The sequence below is a fragment of the Ranitomeya variabilis genome, chromosome 4, assembly GCF_051348905.1.
Source record: "Ranitomeya variabilis isolate aRanVar5 chromosome 4, aRanVar5.hap1, whole genome shotgun sequence".
Taxonomy (NCBI): Eukaryota; Metazoa; Chordata; class Amphibia; order Anura; family Dendrobatidae; genus Ranitomeya; species Ranitomeya variabilis.
The window spans coordinates 543,729,575-543,750,100 of NC_135235.1; the positions used below are offsets into that span (position 1 = coordinate 543,729,575).

Sequence of the window (20,526 nt, forward strand, 5' to 3'; positions counted from 1 at the left end):
GCTAATAAAAAGTCAGGCATCCTCATTTTCTGTCCTGAATAAAGGACCTATGTTTAGATAAATATTGGTCATGTCTAAATAGCTATCTCCAAATTAGCTATCTCCAATGTAGGCTTGAGGATGCTTATGTGGTGTGTCTAGCTGATGGACTTCTTTCCTTGGCTCTAGCTTCTCATTGTCATAAGAGGACTTTAACTAAATATCATGGGGGAGCTTTATTTAAACTGTCTAGAAGAAAAATTGTCCTGTATAAACCTTCATGGAACCAGACCTGGTGAAGAAATTAAAGCTGAGCTCTAATTGATTGCTGTGGGCAACAAAGACAAGTTTTGATATTTCCATGAACGTGATCTAAGCTTGCGCAAAAACTCTCGACAATGAATCGTTTATTTTTTGTACGAAATATTTTTTGAATTCTCACAGAATCATCACTATAACAAAGGCTTTTAATAGATAGACAGTAAAATATCTCCTAAAAGTCAGTCTTCTGTCTCACAAGACATTATATATCTATAGAAAAATAATGTTCAAATTGTAGTTCTACAAAGCACATCAAACAATTCACCGAATGCTAATACTGAAACTTTGTAGAAGAACTTGCACTAAAACACATAAAGGAAAGGGGAGAGGTGACCACCTTTAAGGTATATAAAATCTTGTAACTGAATGTTCCCCTTACGGCTTGGACAGGGCCATGCAGAGTCAGTTTGTGGTTGAAATGGTCTCCGTGTTATTTATCTAGAAAACCATTGACGTTTCATAGTTTTAAAAGGGTTGTCCGAAATGAAAAAAGGGTGTATTTTTTTTCTAAAACATCACCTTTCATGACTGAAAAAACAAGGAGACCCTTTTCTAATCCTTTACATCACCTTGAAGAGTGAGACTCATCTGCTTTTACACAAGAAGGTGGTTATCTTATCCCAATGCAACTAGAGATCAGAAGGTTCTATTTCACCTTGGATGTATAATAATTGATGTAACTGGTTGAAAACGCTATCCACGAGTATAAAAAACATGTCTGCTTATTTCCAAGGACAGTGCCACACTATTATAGCTCCATTAAATGAACAGAGCTGAGCTGCAATACTACACACAACCTGTGGTCAGGTGGTATGATCTAGCTTTGGCGGAAAACCTTGGAAATCTCCTGTAAAATCACTTCATTGTGTGGATGTACATAAGTTTTCTTCACCTTAGCCCTAGGTAACTAAATATCCATTGCATGATTAAGCCTTGCAACCAAGTGTAAAAGACATTATGTTATAAGGCCATGATTTTTTCAGTTACTGAGGACTCAAGATATTGATAGCCTTCTACCAGTGGTACCTAAAGGATTTCTAAACGAAGATATATTTACTGAAGATGGAGGACATTTGGACAACTCAATTCTACTTACTGGTCAGTTACAGCTACATACAAATGTGTCTAACTGCACCTTTCTTCATGGCTTTAGACATCACGAGATGATTGGTGGAAGATGATCAGCTTTGAAAGATGAAAACCTTTTTGTTACACACAGCTTGTCATCTTGTGCCACTCATACTGGAATATTTCACATCAAGAGGAAGAGTAAGGAAGGACATGGTGCACAGTGTGCAAATAGTTTCCTTTTTGGTCCATTTAGTCCTTTTGAAGATGAGGGAAGGGGAAGGAATGAAAGAGCACTTTGACACAACTGAACATGGGTGTAGGAACATAGAAGGAGTTAAGGAAAATCAAGTTTTGGGGGGTAAAACCCAGGAGGTAATCAGAGCGACCATCCATATTGACAGGCTCCAGGAATGTCTAGGGTAGGAATGTGTAGGCAGTTAGGATCTAGTAGACCCAGCTGACAGGAACCCATTGGGGTTCTGTACGCAGTTTCTCCAGAGCCACTTGAAGTTCTTGAAATGTTTCATCCAGATCAGAGTTGACCAGACTGAGATCAAAATAATGGCCATAGGCCTGATGAAGACGTTCACTCTCTTCTATGATGCGCAAAAGTTCACCATCCTGGAGGGAGAAGTTGGTTATATGAAAATGTGTTTTGTTATATTTGGAAAGGTTTAGAAAATGTTGCAAAGTAAGAATGCTTTCAAAAATTGAAGTTTTAACAGTTTGCTTTTAGCAACTAGAATAAAATAAATAAAATAAATCTAAAATCAATATTTGGTGTGACCACCATTGGCCTTCAAAAAAGCATCAATTCTTCTAGGTGTACTTGCACAAAGTCAGGGATTTTGTAGGATTCTAGTCAGGTTTCTGAGCCACCAATGATCCAAACAGGCATTTTGCACTTTCTGTTCCTGAACATTGCAGCACTGCCTCAATTATTTCCATATATGAATATAACTTATTTAGGGCTTGTATTTTTGAAGAATTTATGACCCACCTCCCACATCCACTACACTGAGCACCGCTATATGCACATGTTCAAGTACTTGCTACCTCACCACTCAACTACTGTATAGAGGCAATTTTCACTAAAGCCATGTCACATGTGCCACTGTTGCATTGGGAAAAGCCCCATTGGGAGCGACAGAGCATCTCAGTGCATAAGCGTCCTATTCATTGCACAGAGTGGAAGGGAGAGGTGCCATTAATGGACAACAGGGACTGGCCATCATTGGAGAGTGAAGTAGAAGGAGAAAATCCGCTCAATAAGGTGTGGCCAATGAAATGAGCAGGGATATTTGAAAAACGGGATGGTGAGTCAGGGCGGACTCCACAAGGGGAAAGGCAGGGCCATGTCAGGCCTCAGGAGGTGGAAGAGACAACGCCATTCATGGGATATATGTTGGCAATGAATCAGCAACTTGCAGATATGGCCGAGTGGTAACTTATGTTGGCATGGTGTGAGCCAGCTGAGAAGAGAGGTGGCTCGTGATAGCTGTGTCAGCTTATGGAGATGGAGGATAAAGTAGTGAGACCGGGTGGTCTACTGAAGAAGAGCCAGCCTGACCCAGATTTAGAACCATGCACAGTGGCCTGGTTTGTGGCCGGCAGATGAGCAAAAAGTCTGGCGAGTCCCATACCCAAACCAGAGTGTGCTCCACATAGCCCAGTAATGGAATCCAATCCAGGGAGTATTCCCCTCACCACTCGGGCAAAGTGGATCATGGCCATGGTCCAAACCAAGAAGGAACAGTGGGCCTGGGACCAACTAGACAGCCCCGAAGTGACAAAGTTGAAACAGCACATGTCCCGAGGAATTGTGAAGCACTATAACTGTGCATATGACTATGGATTTATAACGGAATATAGACCACTGGTTAAAGTTTATGTCAATATCAGACCCCTCCGGCGGGGGTCCAGTTTGCAGGAAGACGTATATGTTTAGTTCCAGAAGGAAGATGGACCACGGGGCTGGTTTGCGGGCGCAGTCTCTTGGGTGCAGACCAAGGGAAAGGAAGAGTTGGAGACTATCTAGCCTCGCCAGGAGGTGGCGACACCAGAGGTTCAGGGTCAGAAACCCCAGCATAGAGACAGACCCAAACTCTTGTGGGGCCTCCTCCGATGGCAGGGTCTTGGAATGGTTGGTGATAGCTGCTAATCCGACCTTGGTGTACGTAGCCCAGGAAGCGCACTTGACTGTTTATTTAAGGAGAATAGAGGCCAAGGAAACCTGGGTCTGAACATGACCACCTAAAGAAAAAAGAAGATAAGTTGGACAATGAGCGGGCCTAGTTTTGCAGGTTGCATGAGTGTGCGTTGTCCTTGAATGTGTCAGGAGATTCACAGGATTCAGGGCTCCCTCATGTTGATGGCAACAGACAGCCAGGAAAATTAAATTGCCACTTCCCTGTTTTGTTTTGCACATCCCCCTGTTGGATTACAGAGACTCTGCAGCCACTGGAGGGACTTATAAACTAAAAGCAAAGATTCCAGTAGACAATGAGGGGAAACTTAAGGCACTGTGCCTCTTATGAACTGTGTCTTTGCCACAAGTTTTAGGATGGAGGGGGAACGGATGAACCAAAGTCCCAAACGGGTTGAAACCTCATGGATAGTTTGTGGGCCATGGCAGAGCAGGGAAAATGTTGACATGTCAGAACTATTGCCGGGGCTGAAGGTAGTTGGATGATGCTCATGAACTGTTGGCCAGTTGTTATATTGGCCTATGAGCCAAAAGAACTCGAACTCTATGTTTCAGAGTCCCAACCTAGTAGAATTGTGGTCAGTCCTGACCGGTTAAGGACACTATATGCCCCTGGAAGAGGAGAACATTATTTCTATGTGTTACTGCATGTGTTGCATTTGTGTCATCTAAGTTCCAGATGGTTGAGGACGACCATCGGTAAAGAGGGAAGGAATGTTAAGGGGTATTAACTGGACTGTCACATTCCTACCCCTGAAGGCACCAATCACATAATGTATATTATGTCTTGCATCTTTGTATATACTGTGAATGTGTTGTAATGTATTGTAATGTATAATGTATAGTAAGTGATAAAGTAGGATAGCATAGGGTAAGACACAGTTTAGGACTTGAGACATAAGATAGGTTGCATAGATAGTGACCAGTTAGATAGTGACGTTAGGTTAACGAGAGTATTAGCGTTTTAGAAAGGGAGTCTCTTTTATTTAACTTTGAAACCTATGTATGGTCCGGGCCAGCCAACACAATCGGCAACAGGCGGTTTGCACGGGCTCCAGTCCTCACAGCACCAACGTTAACACTCAGCCAGAACCCTGTATTTCCTGTAGCACACCAAGGCGTCTGAGGAAAATACAAGTGCCTCGCCCGCGGCTACTGCCCTGCTCCACTCTACATTTGGAACAACCTACCTTCAAAAACTGAATGCAAGTGTATGTAGAGAAATTGATGTTGTTTTGAAGACAAAAGACAGTCACATCAAATACTGATGGGACTTATATTTCTTTTTTGTTTTTTGTTCATTCACTTTTAATTTTGTAAATCCATAAAAATAAACTAACTACACTTCTATATATTTTAAAGCATTCTCATTTTGCAGAATTTATGCATTTATATATACAGTATATATATATATATATATATATATATATATATATATTATATATACAGTATATATTCATTATTTTACTTCCGTGCTTCTGTCCATATAACACATCTATCTCCTGTGTTTCATTAGCACAGAGCCTTCATGGGACAATAGACCTCCCAGCAACAAATCAAATATCATCTTTTAGACACAGTATGCTTTTAAACATTGTTTAAGTAAACTATAAATACATTAAAAGGGCTTTACTCTATATATTCTGGTACTTCTTCTTTCATTCATGGACAATGTATAAAAGTATTATCCATAGAAATATTTTATTTCATGTTTGTGATTTCATGCACAGAACACTTATTGAAAATACTTACTGATAGCTGCTTAGCTGTCAAACCAGCCTCCACTGCACCCATATTATTGGATTTAAGGGTTTCAAAATCTGGAGCCCCAATAAAAACAACATATGGTACAAACTCAGCAGTTCTGAGGACTTTCACTGCCTGTAAAAGAAATTCAACCATCAGATAGACTGATCAATGGATTAATCAATCGATCTATCGACCAGTTAATGGATAGATAGATTCCTCACCTGTGGATTTACATCCAGTACACACATTTTTCCTGATGCCACTACTTCCTGTATGGAGCTGATCTTTGTGCCATACAGGTTGCCTTCGTATTCTCCATGCTCCAAATACCGTCCAGCCTTTATGTCCTGCTCCATTTCAGCACGAGAAACAAATGAATATGACTGACCGTCCCACTCTCCTTCTTTCCTCTTTCTAGAGGTGTCTGCAAGAATAGATATGAAAGATTATTTTAAATGTCTGTAAATTTGGGGGATTTAACTTTTTGGTTCTTGATTCAGGTGTTTTCAATACTTTTGTGTGGGCAAATTGGAGGTAATGATATATCTGGTATAGAGTCAAGCTACACTACATTTCCAGGAAGGAGAAATAATACCAATAAATTCCCTAAGATACCGATTTTCTATTTCATCTCCTAAATAATATTACCAGTGCTTCTGAAAATGAAAGGGGGAATTGATAGCATAAACCAAGACATGGGGCAACAGAAGGAGCAATTTGTTTTTTTGTGAAAATATTGGAGCACGTGTAAGGAGATAGACAAGTGAATAGACGCACATAGTTAATGCCTAACAGAGTGTCACCATCTGCCGGACAAAAACAATAGAAAAAGTAAAAGCAGAAAGAATTGCATTAGTAGGAACCCAAGAGTGAAGTGCATGTTTCCTCTGGGGAGAGATTGGAGAAGACACCAGGACAGAAGACAGCTGTGGTGCAGTTAGTAATAATAAAAAGCCCATGATGGCAGTGAAGGGGAGGAGTTGGCACCTGAACCTGTAGCAAGACAAACGTGCAGTATAAAGACCTGGCTTACAGCCATCATTATGAGAGACCAGTCCTTAGTAAAGGAATCGAGAGACTGGACCCGAATGAAGACCTGAGAGTGACGAGACCAGAGTGAAGACCCGAGAAAAACCACACCCAAGTGAAGACCCAAGAAAGACCAGAGCCAGGGGAGCTGAGCAGAGTCAGTGCCGAGAGAGAGGAGCCTTGGCTGCAATGGAGGAACTTTCATCTGAGAAGTCGCTTTTAGTGTAGATGTATGGTATAAAGTGGGGACTGGAGACATGCTTCAGAGAACGAAGGTGGCCAGTGTGATGAGTGTACCAAGTAACTCATCAACCTGGGACATGTGGCCTATCGGGTAGCATCGTCCACTCTTATTAAGGCCTGTGCGACATTGTGCGTTATCTAGAGCGTAATGACAGTGACGGGCCCAGTAGTGACAGTGACGCCCTTTAGGTATAGGACCAAAACATCACTGACGTTATTTAGTGGTAATAATAGAACGATAGTGGGTAAAGAGGATTGTGTCAATATCCTCTTCATCTGAATTACTGTATTCTTCTTCTAACATAACTTGCTTCATTTTCACTGTTTGTGCTATCCCCTGATATTGTGCGGAAGGCACCTCTTTTATTGTGTTAATTGAATAATTAGTTGTTGGTTCAAGTACCACTGCCTAATTATTGTCTGTTACATATGTATTCAGAATGAGTGCTGCCTAAACTCAGCCTGACTGTATGAGCTTGTGCACTGACCCTGTCTGTTCCCAGCTGTGTGCACACGCGGTGGCAGTGCGCATTCTCCTCCATGGCTTCTCTCTGCTGACTACACTCAATAAACTAATACACATGGAAGTGAGTGACGTCAGCAGGGAGTAGCCAGAGTGGAGAACACGTCCGGCCACTGAGTGTGTGCTAGGCCGAGCAGAGACTGTCAGTGGGCACGCACATACACTACAGTCTGACTTTAGGCAGCGCTTGCTCTGGGAAGAGAGTGCTGTCAATCATTAGCAGTTGAAGCAAAATGAAGGAGCCTGATGGTGTACCAAACTCTTGGCCACACCAAGGGTGCACCCAGGCCCTATCAATTGTGTATGAATTAAAGGTAATTTTCTCAGCCACCAATAACAGGTACAGTATGATTTTTAAAGCTGCTAAGTCACTTATATCATGGTATAACTTATTTAAAATGTATTTTTGGGGTGACAGACTCCTGTTTAGGTGGTAATAAACTCACAAGGTGTGGTGGTGCCATATCGTAATGAGTCTGAGGTTAGTAGTTTGTTCTTTAGACTTCTCCTTCCCACTCCCTGTGCACCAATCAGAATGAGGGTCTTTCTTCTGAAGGGGGGCATCTTTGCAACCTCTTCATATATGAGAAGTTCATGGCGGTCAAACTCTGTAGAAGAAAATTGTATCAGGTTACAATGTACAATGGTCGTGACTGCAGCAATAAACCACATGGAGATGATGAGATGCAACAACTTCACTGGTATTTATTCTTTCTGGATACTACTCAGCCTTTCCCACCCCCTATTTGTAGTTAAAGAAGTTCCCATGTGCATCTCCCTCTCTCTGGAGGACCCGCTGTGTCCATGCATTACTCAGAAAGCCTATTAATCTCAAGGAAAATTGTGTAACGAGAACTGCACACCTTCTACTGCATTGTACTGCAGATTACAACTTATTGTGAAAAAAACAAAATATGAAGGGCGAGGCCTAGCTAATAATTATATGCAAAGAAAAAAAAAGACTCCTTACCAAATTCATTATTTCAGTATTGTCTTATGGTCATTTTAGACACTTGCCTGCTTGAATATTTTAGATCACTTGGAATATTTTAAAAAATATTTTTACCTGCATTCTTGGTGGTGACATACATGATCCTCTTCTTTTTCTTCCCTCCCATACTTCCACAAAGGGCACCTAAGAACATATTTTTATATAAAGCAAATATGAGGAATTCCAGGGACTCATTCAATACCTACGAAATTGGAAGTACGGCAACACACTTGCGACAAACTATAGGCTACTCACTGGAATTTGGGCCTAGCTCACCATCTCTTTTAACAAAAGCTTTTCTCTTCTCCTCCAGTAACTGGCTAGGAATGAGACCAGCAGTTCCTCCCTTTACCAGGCATGCCTGAAGAAGAGGGACAAACACAGGAGAAAAAAAATAAATTATGGAAATAACTAAAATTATTTTTTTGACAATTGCAAATATTGAAGAGATTGATTGGATCCATACCATGACTATAAATTACCAAATAAAAACAGGACAAGTGGCAGCACTTTTAGCCCTGCAACAACAATCCCTGAGATCAGTGCAGCGCCCCAGAGTCCTGGTCGTTGCAGTATTGTGGCTCCGCCACTAAGGGGAGCTATGGTACGTCTGATGGCACTGAAGGAGTTCATCTGACCAGGTATCACAGACACCAATACATTTCACAGTTGGGCCTCCAGGGGGAGCTAAGGGTTCTATTCATTAGGCCACTCCTCACATACTGGTAAAACTGGGGGTCAGGCAGGAAGTTAGAGATAAAGCTGACTGGATTGGAACCAGGCAACACCTTGTGGCAGAGGGTGTTGTGGGAGAAGATTCGGTAGGGTCCCTGTCAGGGGTGGGATCCTGACAGAGGCCTGGCAACTAGAGAGAACGTAACGGGACCGTGCCTGCTCAGTATAGCGGCGGTACCCAAGGAAGGATTAGAAGCGAGATAGATTGTGCTGAGTGAGAAACGAGATCAAAGCAACAAGGAGAATACCAGTAGAAGTCGTGCTGTAAGACCGAGGCAACATCCTACTGAGGCGCACAACCGGCGGCTGGAACGCCGAGGAAGTATTTATAAATTCAGCTTCAAGCAATACTTCAAACCAACGGCAGGACAGTCAGTCAAAGGCGGGCTGTCTCACCTATATCGCCTATGCAGTCTTGGGGGGCAACTTGTGGAGAGGGGCGACTCTAGGGTCCCAGAAGAGCTCCGAGCCTACCTGTCATACGGGTGCCGTCCTAACCGTAACATCAGGGAGGGACGGAAGATTAGCAGAACATCATCTAATCGAGTTGTGAGGGAACTTAAGAAACAGACACAACAGTTGTGGGGACTTTCCGTAAGCACAGCAGGGAAGGACCACAACACATAGCGCTAGCAGGTAGGCACAGATTTCCACCTGCAAGGAGAACTCTGGAGGTGCCATTGGACCGGCCGGACTTGCGCAGCCTGGTTAACTGTATTCCGGATTGAGGACCCAGAGATCTTCAGTAAAGAGGTAAAGAGACTGCAACCTGGTGTCCTCGTTATTTACCCGCGTCCGGCACCGCACCACCACCATCCACATCCATCATATCCATTCACTGCGCGCCCCTCGGCAGGGTCACGGACCGGGGCCTAGCCACCGTGACAACCCCAGAGCAGAGACTCAGAGGCCCGGTACCGGGTACCCCTCGGCCCTGCGGCGGTGGGGGCGCTGCACAGCACATGGGGACCCAATTTTGGGTTTGAAGAACAGGACTGGTAACTAAACCAGGCAAATACAGGATGCCAGGGCACAATTGTTTAGGGTTGGTTATGGCAATCTAAGCAAATGTTCAAAAGACATGGACAGTGACCATTTTGGCCAAGTGTACAACATACATTTTTTTTTGTCCGTGGTATATTGTGATAGTGTACAGTAGATTACATATTGAGAGAGACAATGAAATTAGAATAAGAATGACATGATATGGAGAAAAATGTCCCACACGTCTTACCTGCCACCAGTTGGGGTCTTCCTGATTGACAATCTGCAGCAGGTCTCCTGCTTGAAAAGCCAGACCTGCCTCTTTACATGGAATCAGACTGTCATTGGAGGGGTCATAGCTGAAGTGACATTTTACAAATACCTAAAAAAATCAAGACAATGTTTTTCTTTACTACTTATCTATATTGAGATAACATCTATCTATTTTTGAATGAAGCTGAGTTGTAATATCAGTCACGGCTTTGGGGGCGCTGCTTGCATTATAAAAAATATTAAGGTCCTTTTTTGCAATCTTATGCAGCTCATTCAAAAGGGATTTCCTTAGGCTATACCATTGATTTCTAAACTGTGGCTCAGCTGTTGCAAAATTACTACTCTCAGCATGTCCTAACAGCTGCACCTGTAGGTTCTCAACACCTGGAGTGTTTGGGGATCATTGAGATAACTTCCTTCAGAAACATAAGGATGAGATGTTGGAAAACTGAATGATCCTTCTCTCCCCCCACATTGGTCAGATTTTGACATCACACGAAAAAATGAGGAACTGCTTTAGGGAAAAAAAAATGTTTTGTCTTTTTCATGCCAGTTTCTCCCAGCTCCACCACAATAGGCAAAAGCTGAGGTAGATGATGCCACAGCGGGTGAGGGTCTAATTCATAACGAGCTGTGGCGCGCCTTATGCCAGAAATCTTAATTTAAATTAGATTTTAGATGGCTACTTCATTATTAGTTTTGCTCAATGAATCAGTTGCGTCTGACTTCAGCACAACCCTTCATTAAGGCAGGTGCAGAACACCGGTCTTGATAAACCTCTGGGCCTTAATTTCTCAAAATCTCTCTTATTTAGTATTAGAACTAGTCCTTCCGGTATGGTACCTGCCGTAGAGGGTGTTGCTCTTGGTAGCTTGGAAGTATTTTCAACACGACACTGCCACTGGCTTCCCGGAGCATTTCTTGCAAGGCCTGGGGGTCACTCCCCACTTCACGACCATTCACCTCTCTGATGACATCTCCCACATGTAAAAGACCTTGTTGGTCAATCACACCACCATGTAAGATCCTGGCAATCACCAATTCACCACCTTCCACCCGGAAAGTCACTCCCTGGTGACAGGAGACAATAATAAAAGTGACAAATGCAAGGAGAAAAGCTCCAGTCATGTTAATAATAATGGAAAATACCCTGGCAGCTTTGCTTTCCAATTTACCAAATGTTCTCCTGCATTCTTTCTTACTCCAACCATACGCACTGCATCAGGTGGAACTGGCTGGTTGCTCAGAGTGGGATCCATGAGAGGACTAGGAGGAGGGGTCTCATAATTTTTGGAAGCCACTGAGTCATGAGTTTGCAATAGAGACTGGAGAAGAAGAAACATAAATGCAATACAACTGTCATTATCATATGAAGTCAAAATTCACCTTTGAAGAAGTTAACTTTTTATAGTCAAGTTTTTCATTGACAGTACAAGCAGCGCTGCAGTGAAGCGGAGCAGAAGGAATACGGCACTACTGTCACTAAACAATTGATGGGATCACAGTGATTGTACCAAACTGACCCCACATTCTTATCTCAAATTTCTAATGCTATTCAGAAATTTTCAAAGTGTAATTTTAATTTCTCACTGTTTTTAAGATCTATTAGAAAGTTGCAAAACTTTCCCATACACCAACTAAGCAAATAAACTTTTATCATCATTGTTTTAGTTGCGTTTATTTCTTTTATGTAGCAACATTTTTATATATATATATATATTTTTTTTTAATTCACTTCCCTCAGTCTGTAAAAAGTCCTTGATATGTGGTGCCCTTTCCTTCCTACCTGACCTGGTTCTGGCCGTATAATCACACATGAAAGGAACATAGCATGTAATGATTCTTTAAGAAGAAGCTTAAGCGGCTCTTCCGTAATACCAAAGAATAAATAAAAAACAAAATGTAGTTAAAAGTAAATTCCTAACTATATTTAACAAATCCAAATCGTAATGTATAGGCATATACCATAATCACTTTAAAATGAAGGTAATCACCGCCTTGTTACACTGACTGAAACTTGTCCTAGAATGTTTTGATGGACACAGGTCTGTGAGTATGTGCAGTAGGAAATTCTGCCCCTTCCTTTAATTTTATGAAGATGTGCTCCCAGTGGATAACTGATCTCATTCTGAAGTTACCATGAGGGCTGAGGTAAGAAAAGGTGTCCTCCTTGTCAACCTATCTAATACAATAGATACCAGGAGTACTGAGAAGAGGCTTCTCACACTGCTGTCCACAATGTCTTTCTGATCTAATACTGGAGATACCAGAAGTGTTGAGGTAAGAAGAGGGTGATCACACTGCTGTCCACCCTGTCTTTCTGATCTAATTGTCACAGAGTGACTGGCCCAGTGTGACACGACCCAACGGTTGGTCGGTCATGAAACGGCACAACAACACAACGCCGATGGGATAGGGGAGAGGAAGGCCCTGACACTAGGGAATCAGGGATGATCACCTACTGAGCTCTGACCTGAGCCTGTCCCTGATCTCACCTAGCACCCTATGCAGGTCCTTCCCCCTGCCGACGTCAGGATACCTAAATGTCACCTATAACTGCCCTAGTTAGTACACTGGCTGGTCAAGGCACCAGCCACACAAATGCAAGTAAGAAACACAGGGAAGGGACGAAGTAACAAAAATACAACACTTAGCCTTCTGCTGCAAGGCACCGCACAGCAGGATAAAGACACTAGATCGAGGTATTAGGGCAGCACGGTGGCGCAGTGGTTAGCACAGCAGCCTTGCAGCGCTGGAGTCCTGGGTTCTAATCCCACCTTGGACAACATCTGCAAAGAGTTTGTATGTTCTCTCCGTGTTTGCGTGGGTTTCCTCTGGGCACTCCGGTTTCCTCCCACATTCCAAAGACATACTTATAGGGAATTTAGATTGTGAGCCCCATCGGGGACAGCGATGATGATGTGTGCAACCTGTAAAGCGCTGCGTAATATGTTAGCGCTATATAAAAATAAAGATTATTATTTATTCAGCTGAAGCACCACTGCACCCAGAGAGCTCCTTACTCCAGCTTTGTCACTGCAGATTGCTCTAACACCGACAGCTGATGCATCATGTGACCTTTTGAAGGAAGGTAGGAGTGGTCACTACCACCAACAACGGACCCAGCAGCAATGCATTTATACCAGCAGGCCAGCGGGAAAAAACTGACATTATCCCCCGATGGCCTGAAAGGAAAAAAGTTTTAAGTTAAAGAAACCAGATTTGCCACAAATCCAAAAATGGATCATGACAATAATACTGGAGATACCAGGAGTGCTGATATAAGGAGAGGCTGCTCACACTACAGTCCGAATTGCTTATCTCATCTAATACTAGTAGATACTAAGGATGCCAAGGTAAAAAGAGGCTGCTCACATTGCTATCCATCCTGTGCATCTCATTTAATACAGGAGATATTGATAGTCCTGAGGTAAGAATACACTTCTCACACTGTTGTCCACCCTGTCTATCTGATCTAGAACTGGAGATACCAGGAGTGCTGATGTAAGAAGAGCCTGTTTACATTGCTGTCCACCATTTCTTTCTGATGTGAGTGAAAGTACATGGTATACTGCCTACTGCACATGCTCACAATCACCTGTCTTAACATTCTGTCAGGTTTCTGTCAGATTAACGAGGCCAAGAGGTGGCAGATGCAGTTTAACAATGATAAATGTAAGGTTATACAAATGGGAAGAAAGAACCAATATCATCAATACACACTCAATGGGAAACCACTGGGTAAATCTGAAATGGGGAAAGACTTGGGGATCCTAGTTAATGATAAACGTACCTGGAGCAGCCAGTGCCAGGCAGCGGCTGCCAAGGCAAATAGGATCATGGGGTGCATTGAAAGAGGTCTGGATACACATGATGAGAGCATTATACTGCCTCTGTACAAATCTTTGGTTAGACCACACATGGAGTACTGTGTACAGTTTTGGGCACCAGTGCTCAGGAAGGATATAATGGAACTAGAGCGAGTACAAAGGAGGGCAACAAATTAATAAAGGGGATGGGGGAACTATTAGCAAAATTAGGATTATTTAGTCTAGAAAAAAGACGACCGAGGGGCGATCTAAAAACCATGTATAAGTATATAAGGGGACAATGCAAATATCTCTCCGAGGATCTGTTTATACCAAGGAAGGTGATAGTCACAAGGGGGCATACTCTGTGTCTGGAGGATAGAAGGTTTTTCCACCAACATAGAAGAGGATTCTTTACTGTTAGGGCAGTAAGAATCTGAAATTCCTTGCCTGAGGAGGTGGTGATGGCAAACTCAGTCGAGGGTTCAAGAGAGGCCTGGATGTCTTCCTGGAGCGTAACAATATTGTATCTTACAGTTATTAGGTTCTTTAGAAGGGCGTAGATCTGGGGATTTAATCTGACAGAATATAGGCTGAACTGGATGGACAAATGTCTTTTTTCAGCCTTTCTAACTATGTTACTATGTTACTATGACATTTTAATTCTATAGTGATTACCTTCCTAGGCGAAATAGTTGTGATTTCCTAATTAAATGCATCTAGGAATTTATTTATAATGACATTTCCTTAAGTTATTTTTTTTCTATTCCTGGAGAAGCCCTTTAAGTGCCAGAGACATGTGAATAAGCACCAAGCGTGTGTAAATCATATAGCCAAACCATAAAGCCACTAAGAGATCCTTAAAAAAGAGGACCCAGTCCAGGTTGTAAGTATCTTTTCTGGCTGATTATGGTCCTGTCACATGTATTTTTGCCCTCCATAAAATAACCTCCTTACTAGATGGATCACAGCTTCATTCAAGTTCAATGCATCCAGCTCTAAAATAAGTTTCATAGCACTAAACAAATTTTCGCATAGATAGACTTGAATTTAATGTGACTTGACCTATGTGCTACCTGAAAATGAGGTTCTTGTAGGATCTTCTGCAGCTCAGCTGCTGCTCCACTTGGGTCCCTCACTCCAGCCATGTCTTGGAGAATCTCCTGCACCAGCTGAAGGTTGTTCTCTCTCACAGCCTCCAATCTGGTCTCTTCCATGCGTTCATGAGCCTTTGGTATAAAACAAAAATAAATAAATAGATGATTCACATCACCCTGGGCATGCAAACAAGTTTCTTTCTATCCAAAATAAAAACTGAGGTATTGAAACTAGATAAACATTACAAAAGTTAAAAAGTTTTTAAAACTAAAAAAGCCATAAATCTTATATTTTTACATTTTATTACTTAGTGCTTTCACTTTGCTTTGCTTCTTTAAAAAGAAAGAGTTACCTGTGGACTCTCCATGATCCCTTTAAGGAAGATTAGGTCCAGATCAGAGGATGGAGGGAGATCAAATGGCTGCATAACTTGCTGCATGGCTGTAATATAGGAAGATACAGGACATATCAAGAGTAAGACACATTCTCCAGAATGACTTTAGAGAAGAGGCTAAAGGTGGAGAGATACAGCAACAACGTTGAAAACACCAAGAGACATTGAAGAATTTTTCCTTGCCTCACCATGACAAAATCATAATGATTTTTAAGGAATATATTTATGGCAGAAACATGTGAAGGTTCATGGTGTCCATCCTTATGAACCTCTGAATATGGAATAAGGAGGTTAAAGAACATCAATGAGCTTAGTACCAAGAAAACGAGCTACAAGCCTGGAAAAGAATTAGGTGCAATTAATGTATATTATGAAATGAAGAATTTTCAGCAACAAGTGGTGAAAGCGGTAATAGGTTTCACATTGAAAATGGATCATGGCAGAATTGTGGAGGTCATCAGGTGGATGGTGAAATGCATGTGGCATGTATTACTGATGGTGCAACCTATGGGAATTGTTTTAAGGTGATGTGAAGAAAAGTTAAGGCTGATTACGTCAGCTGGTGATGGTATGATGAGGTCACCAAGGTGATGATATGATAATGTCAGGTAGGTGATGATATGATGATGTCAGCCAGGTGATGATATGATGATGTCAGCCAGGTGATGATATGATGATGTCAGCCAGGTGATAATATGATGATGTCAGCCAGGTGATGTTATGATGATGTCAGCCAGGTGATGTTATGATGATGTCAGCCAGGTGATGAAATGATGATGTCAGCAAGGAGATGATATGATGATGCCAGCCAGGTGATGATATGATGATGTCAGCCAGGTGATGTTATGATGATGTCAGCCAGGTGATGTTATGATGATGTCAGCCAGGTGATGAAATGATGATGTCAGCAAGGAGATGATATGATGATGCCAGCCAGGTGATGATATGATGATGTCAGCCAGGTGATGAAATGATGATGTCAGCCAGGTGATGATATGGTGATGTCAGCCAGGTGATGATATGATGATGTCAGCCAGGTGATGGGATGATGATGTCAGCAAGGTGTTAAAATGATGATGTCAGCCAGTTGATGATATGATGATGTCAGCCAGGTGATGATATGATGATGTCAGTCAAGTGATGGGATGATGTCAGCAAGGTGATGATATGATAATGTCAGCCAGGTGATATGATGATGCCAACCAGGTGACGGATGATGTCAGCAAGGAGATGATATGATGATGTCAACCAGGTGATGATATGCTGATATGAGCCAGGTGATGATATGATGATGTCAGCCAGGTGATGAAATGATGATGTCAGCCAGGTGATGATATGATAATGTCAGCCAGGTGATGGGATATGTCAGAAAGGTGATAATATGATGATGTCAGCCAGGTGATGGGATGATGATGTCAGCCAGGTGATGATATGATGATGGCAGCCAGGTGATGGTATGTGAAAAGTATGTGGAGAAGTTACCTTCCTTTGGAGAAATCGACTCCATTGTCGGCTCCATGGAGCACACAAGACCACTGGCTATAGTGCCCTGTTCCCTCAGGCTTTTCTTCTACAGTATCTGCTTCCACTACTCTTCAGCTGATCCCTCCCTATTCCATTCCAGCTATATCTCCATTTATCTTTTGCCGTGCCTCTTCTAACATCCCTTCCCGTCTTTTCATGTCATCACCACGTCAGTCTGACTGAATTAGGGCCAGAAGCAGTGGATGACAAGAGCAGGATAATGACCCGAGGAGACATGGGTAGCAGTGGTTATAGAAACCATCTCATCCATAGGCAACCATCCATTCTTTGTATCCTACATTGGATTAATAACTAATAGGACTGCTAAACCAGTAGAATAGCAGGGCAGAAGGCACGTAGAATACTGGTTGGCCAGGGTCAAAAGGTGCAAATATTATGGGTTGGAAGGGATGGGGCGATCTAGTGGGTTTTCTACATCAGTGTTTGCACATCCCACCGCTTGCTATTTCATTACTGTAAGACCCCTTTAAGCCTCGGCACTTTGAACATCACTCTCTAGTTTCCATAGAAACTGGAGGATTACACAGGATGGGTACCAGCCTGGATGCTGCGATGATTAACGCTTACACCACCTAACCATCATATATTCTTTTGTCACTTATTTTATTACAAACCTTTATTTTCACTTATATAATTGCTGTAATTTCAGCATTTGTATAAACAGCAGCTCCTGCTACACGAGAAAAGACATCACACAAAAATACAACCGAACATATTATCGATACACTGAGAAGATCATAAATCTGCTTCTTCTCTGCTATAGGGCACAACTGACATGATGATGATGATGGTAAATGTGTAAAATGTTACAAGGTTGATATCAACAGAAACGACAACAAATAAATAGGGCAAATGTAATAATATCTTAGAGGGTCCGTCTCCGCCTCCTGTGTGAGCAAGGGGGGATGTCAGACAACGAGGCTGCACACAGCGACAATCACACAGAAAACAACCGAGGGGAGACAGGAGATAATTATAAGCTACAGCGATGCAGGAAGCCACAAGCAGAGACAGAGGGTGAAAGAGGCAATAAGGAAAAACGGGAAAGATGGATACAATGTAAAGAGAGAAAGATAAATATATACTGTATATATATATATATATATATATATATATATATATATATGATAGATGGACATAAAAAATAGAAAAATGGAACAGTACATTCAGCACTTGCTAGGTGGGTGTAATTGTTCCCAAAGCAAAACTTAAACATTTAGTAATATATAAAACTACAAAAGATAGGTAGCGGCCCAATAGTTACCAAAAAAGAGGACTTTACTTAGCCCATGTGGAGACGTTTCTCAAAAGGAGATATAGGGAGGTTATATGGAGTAATAGGAGGAGATATAGAGGGTTATATGGAGTAATAGGAGATATAGGGAGGTTATATGGAGTAATAGGAGGAGATATAGGGAGGTTATATGGAGTAATAGGAGGAGATATAGGGGAGGTTATAAGGAGTAATAGGAGGGGATATAGGGAGGTTATATGGAGTAATAGGAGGAGATATAGGGAGGTTATATGGAGTAATAGGAGGAGATATAGGGAGGTTATATGGAGTAATAGGAGGAGATATAGGGAGGTTATATGGAGTAATAGGAGGAGATATAGGGAGGTTATATGGAGTAATAGGAGCAGATATAGGGAGGTTATATGGAGTAATAGGAGGAGATATAGGGAGGTTATATGGAGTAATAGGAGGAGATATAGGGAGGTTATATGGAGTAATAGGAGGAGATATAGGGAGGTTATATGGAGTAATAGGAGGAGATATAGGGAGGTTATATGGAGTAATAGGAGGAGATATAGGGAGGTTATATGGAGTAATAGGAGGAGATATAGGGGAGGTTATATGGAGTAATAGGAGGAGATATAGGGAGGTTATATGGAGTAATAGGAGGAGATATAGGGAGGTTATATGGAGTAATAGGAGGAGATATAGGGAGGTTATATGGAGTAAAAGAAGGAGATATAGGGAGGTTATATGGAGTAATAGGAGGAGATATAGGGAAGTTATATGGAGTAATAGGAGGAGATATAGGGGGGTTATATGGAGTAATAGGAGGAGATATAGGGAGGTTATATGGAGTAATAGGAGGAGATATAGGGAGGTTATATGGAGTAATAGGAGGAGATATAGGGAGGTTATATGGAGTAATAGGAGGAGATATAGGGGGTTATATGGAGTAATAGGAGCAGATATAGGGAGGTTATATGGAGTAATAGGAGGAGATATAGGGAGGTTATATGGAGTAATAGGAGGAGATATAGGGAGGTTATATGGAGTAATAGGAGGAGATATAGGGAGGTTATATGGAGTAATAGGAGGAGATATAGGGAGGTTATATGGAGTAATAGGAGGAGATATAGGGAGGTTATATGGAGTAAAAGAAGGAGATATAGGGAGGTTATATGGAGTAATAGGAGGAGATATAGGGAAGTTATATGGAGTAATAGGAGGAGATATAGGGGGGTTATATGGAGTAATAGGAGGAGATATAGGGAGGTTATATGGAGTAATAGGAGGAGATATAGGGAGGTTATATGGAGTAATAGGAGGAGATATAGGGAGGTTATATGGAGTAATAGGAGGAGATATAGGGGGTTATATGGAGTAATAGGAGCAGATATAGGGAGGTTATATGGAGTAATAGGAGGAGATATAGGGAGGTTATATGGAGTAATAGGAGGAGATATAGGGAGGTTATATGGAGTAATAGGAGGAGATATAGGGAGGTTATATGGAGTAATAGGAGGAGATATAGGGAGATTATATGGAGTAATAGGAGGAGATATAGGAAGGTTATATGGAGTAATAGGAGGAGATATAGGGGTTATATGGAGTAATAGGAGCAGATATAGGGAGGTTATATGGAGTAATAGGAGGAGATATAGGGAGGTTATATGGAGTAATAGGAGGAGATATAGGGAGGTTATATGGAGTAATAGGAGGAGATATAGGGAGGTTATATGGAGTAATAGGAGGAGATATAGGGAGGTTATATGGAGTAATAGGAGGAGATATAGGGAGGTTATATGGAGTAATAGGAGGAGATATAGGGAGGTTATATGGAGTAATAGGAGGAGATATAGGGAGGTTATATGGAGTAATAGGAGGAGATATAGGGAGGTTATATGGAGTAATAGGAGGAGATATAGGGAGGTTATATGGAGTAATAGGAGGAGATATAGGGAGGTTATATGGAGTAATAGGAGGAGATATAGGGAGGTTATATGGAGTAATAGGAGGAGATATAGGGAGGTTATATGGAGTAATAGGAGGAGATATAGGGAGGTTATATGGAGTAAAAGAAGGAGATATAGGGAGGTTATATGGAGTAATAGGAGGAGATATAGGGAAGTTATATGGAGTAATAGGAGGAGATATAGGGAGGTTATATGGAGTAATAGGAGGAGATATAGGGAGGTTATATGGAGTAAAAGAAGGAGATATAGGGAGGTTATATGGAGTAATAGGAGGAGATATAGGGAAGTTATATGGAGTAATAGGAGGAGATATAGGGGGGTTATATGGAGTAATAGGAGGAGATATAGGGGGGTTATATGGAGTAA

At 41.8% G+C, this 20,526-nt stretch overlaps 1 protein-coding gene across 4 annotated transcripts in view; it reads right to left on the minus strand.

The window, feature by feature from the left end:
- Positions 1 to 370: 370 nt before the first annotated feature.
- MPP2 (MAGUK p55 scaffold protein 2) overlaps positions 371 to 20,526 on the minus strand; it is a 48,861-nt gene continuing 28,705 nt past the window's right edge. For 2 of the 4 annotated variants that reach the window (XM_077252551.1, XM_077252552.1), the window contains exons 3-13: positions 15,364 to 15,452; positions 14,990 to 15,142; positions 11,280 to 11,429; positions 10,948 to 11,175; positions 10,082 to 10,213; positions 8,368 to 8,473; positions 8,188 to 8,256; positions 7,568 to 7,729; positions 5,548 to 5,750; positions 5,330 to 5,458; positions 371 to 1,992 (exon numbers count right to left, since the gene is read on the minus strand). In XM_077252551.1, the coding sequence (XP_077108666.1) occupies positions 1,816 to 1,992; positions 5,330 to 5,458; positions 5,548 to 5,750; positions 7,568 to 7,729; positions 8,188 to 8,256; positions 8,368 to 8,473; positions 10,082 to 10,213; positions 10,948 to 11,175; positions 11,280 to 11,429; positions 14,990 to 15,142; positions 15,364 to 15,452 (1,598 nt within the window). In that variant the 3' untranslated portion in view covers positions 371 to 1,815. Of the gene's footprint in view, positions 1,993 to 5,329; positions 5,459 to 5,547; positions 5,751 to 7,567; positions 7,730 to 8,187; positions 8,257 to 8,367; positions 8,474 to 10,081; positions 10,214 to 10,947; positions 11,176 to 11,279; positions 11,430 to 14,989; positions 15,143 to 15,363; positions 15,453 to 16,887; positions 17,284 to 20,526 lie in introns of those variants that run through there. The other 2 variants (XM_077252553.1, XM_077252554.1) reach the window with 2 other exon arrangements.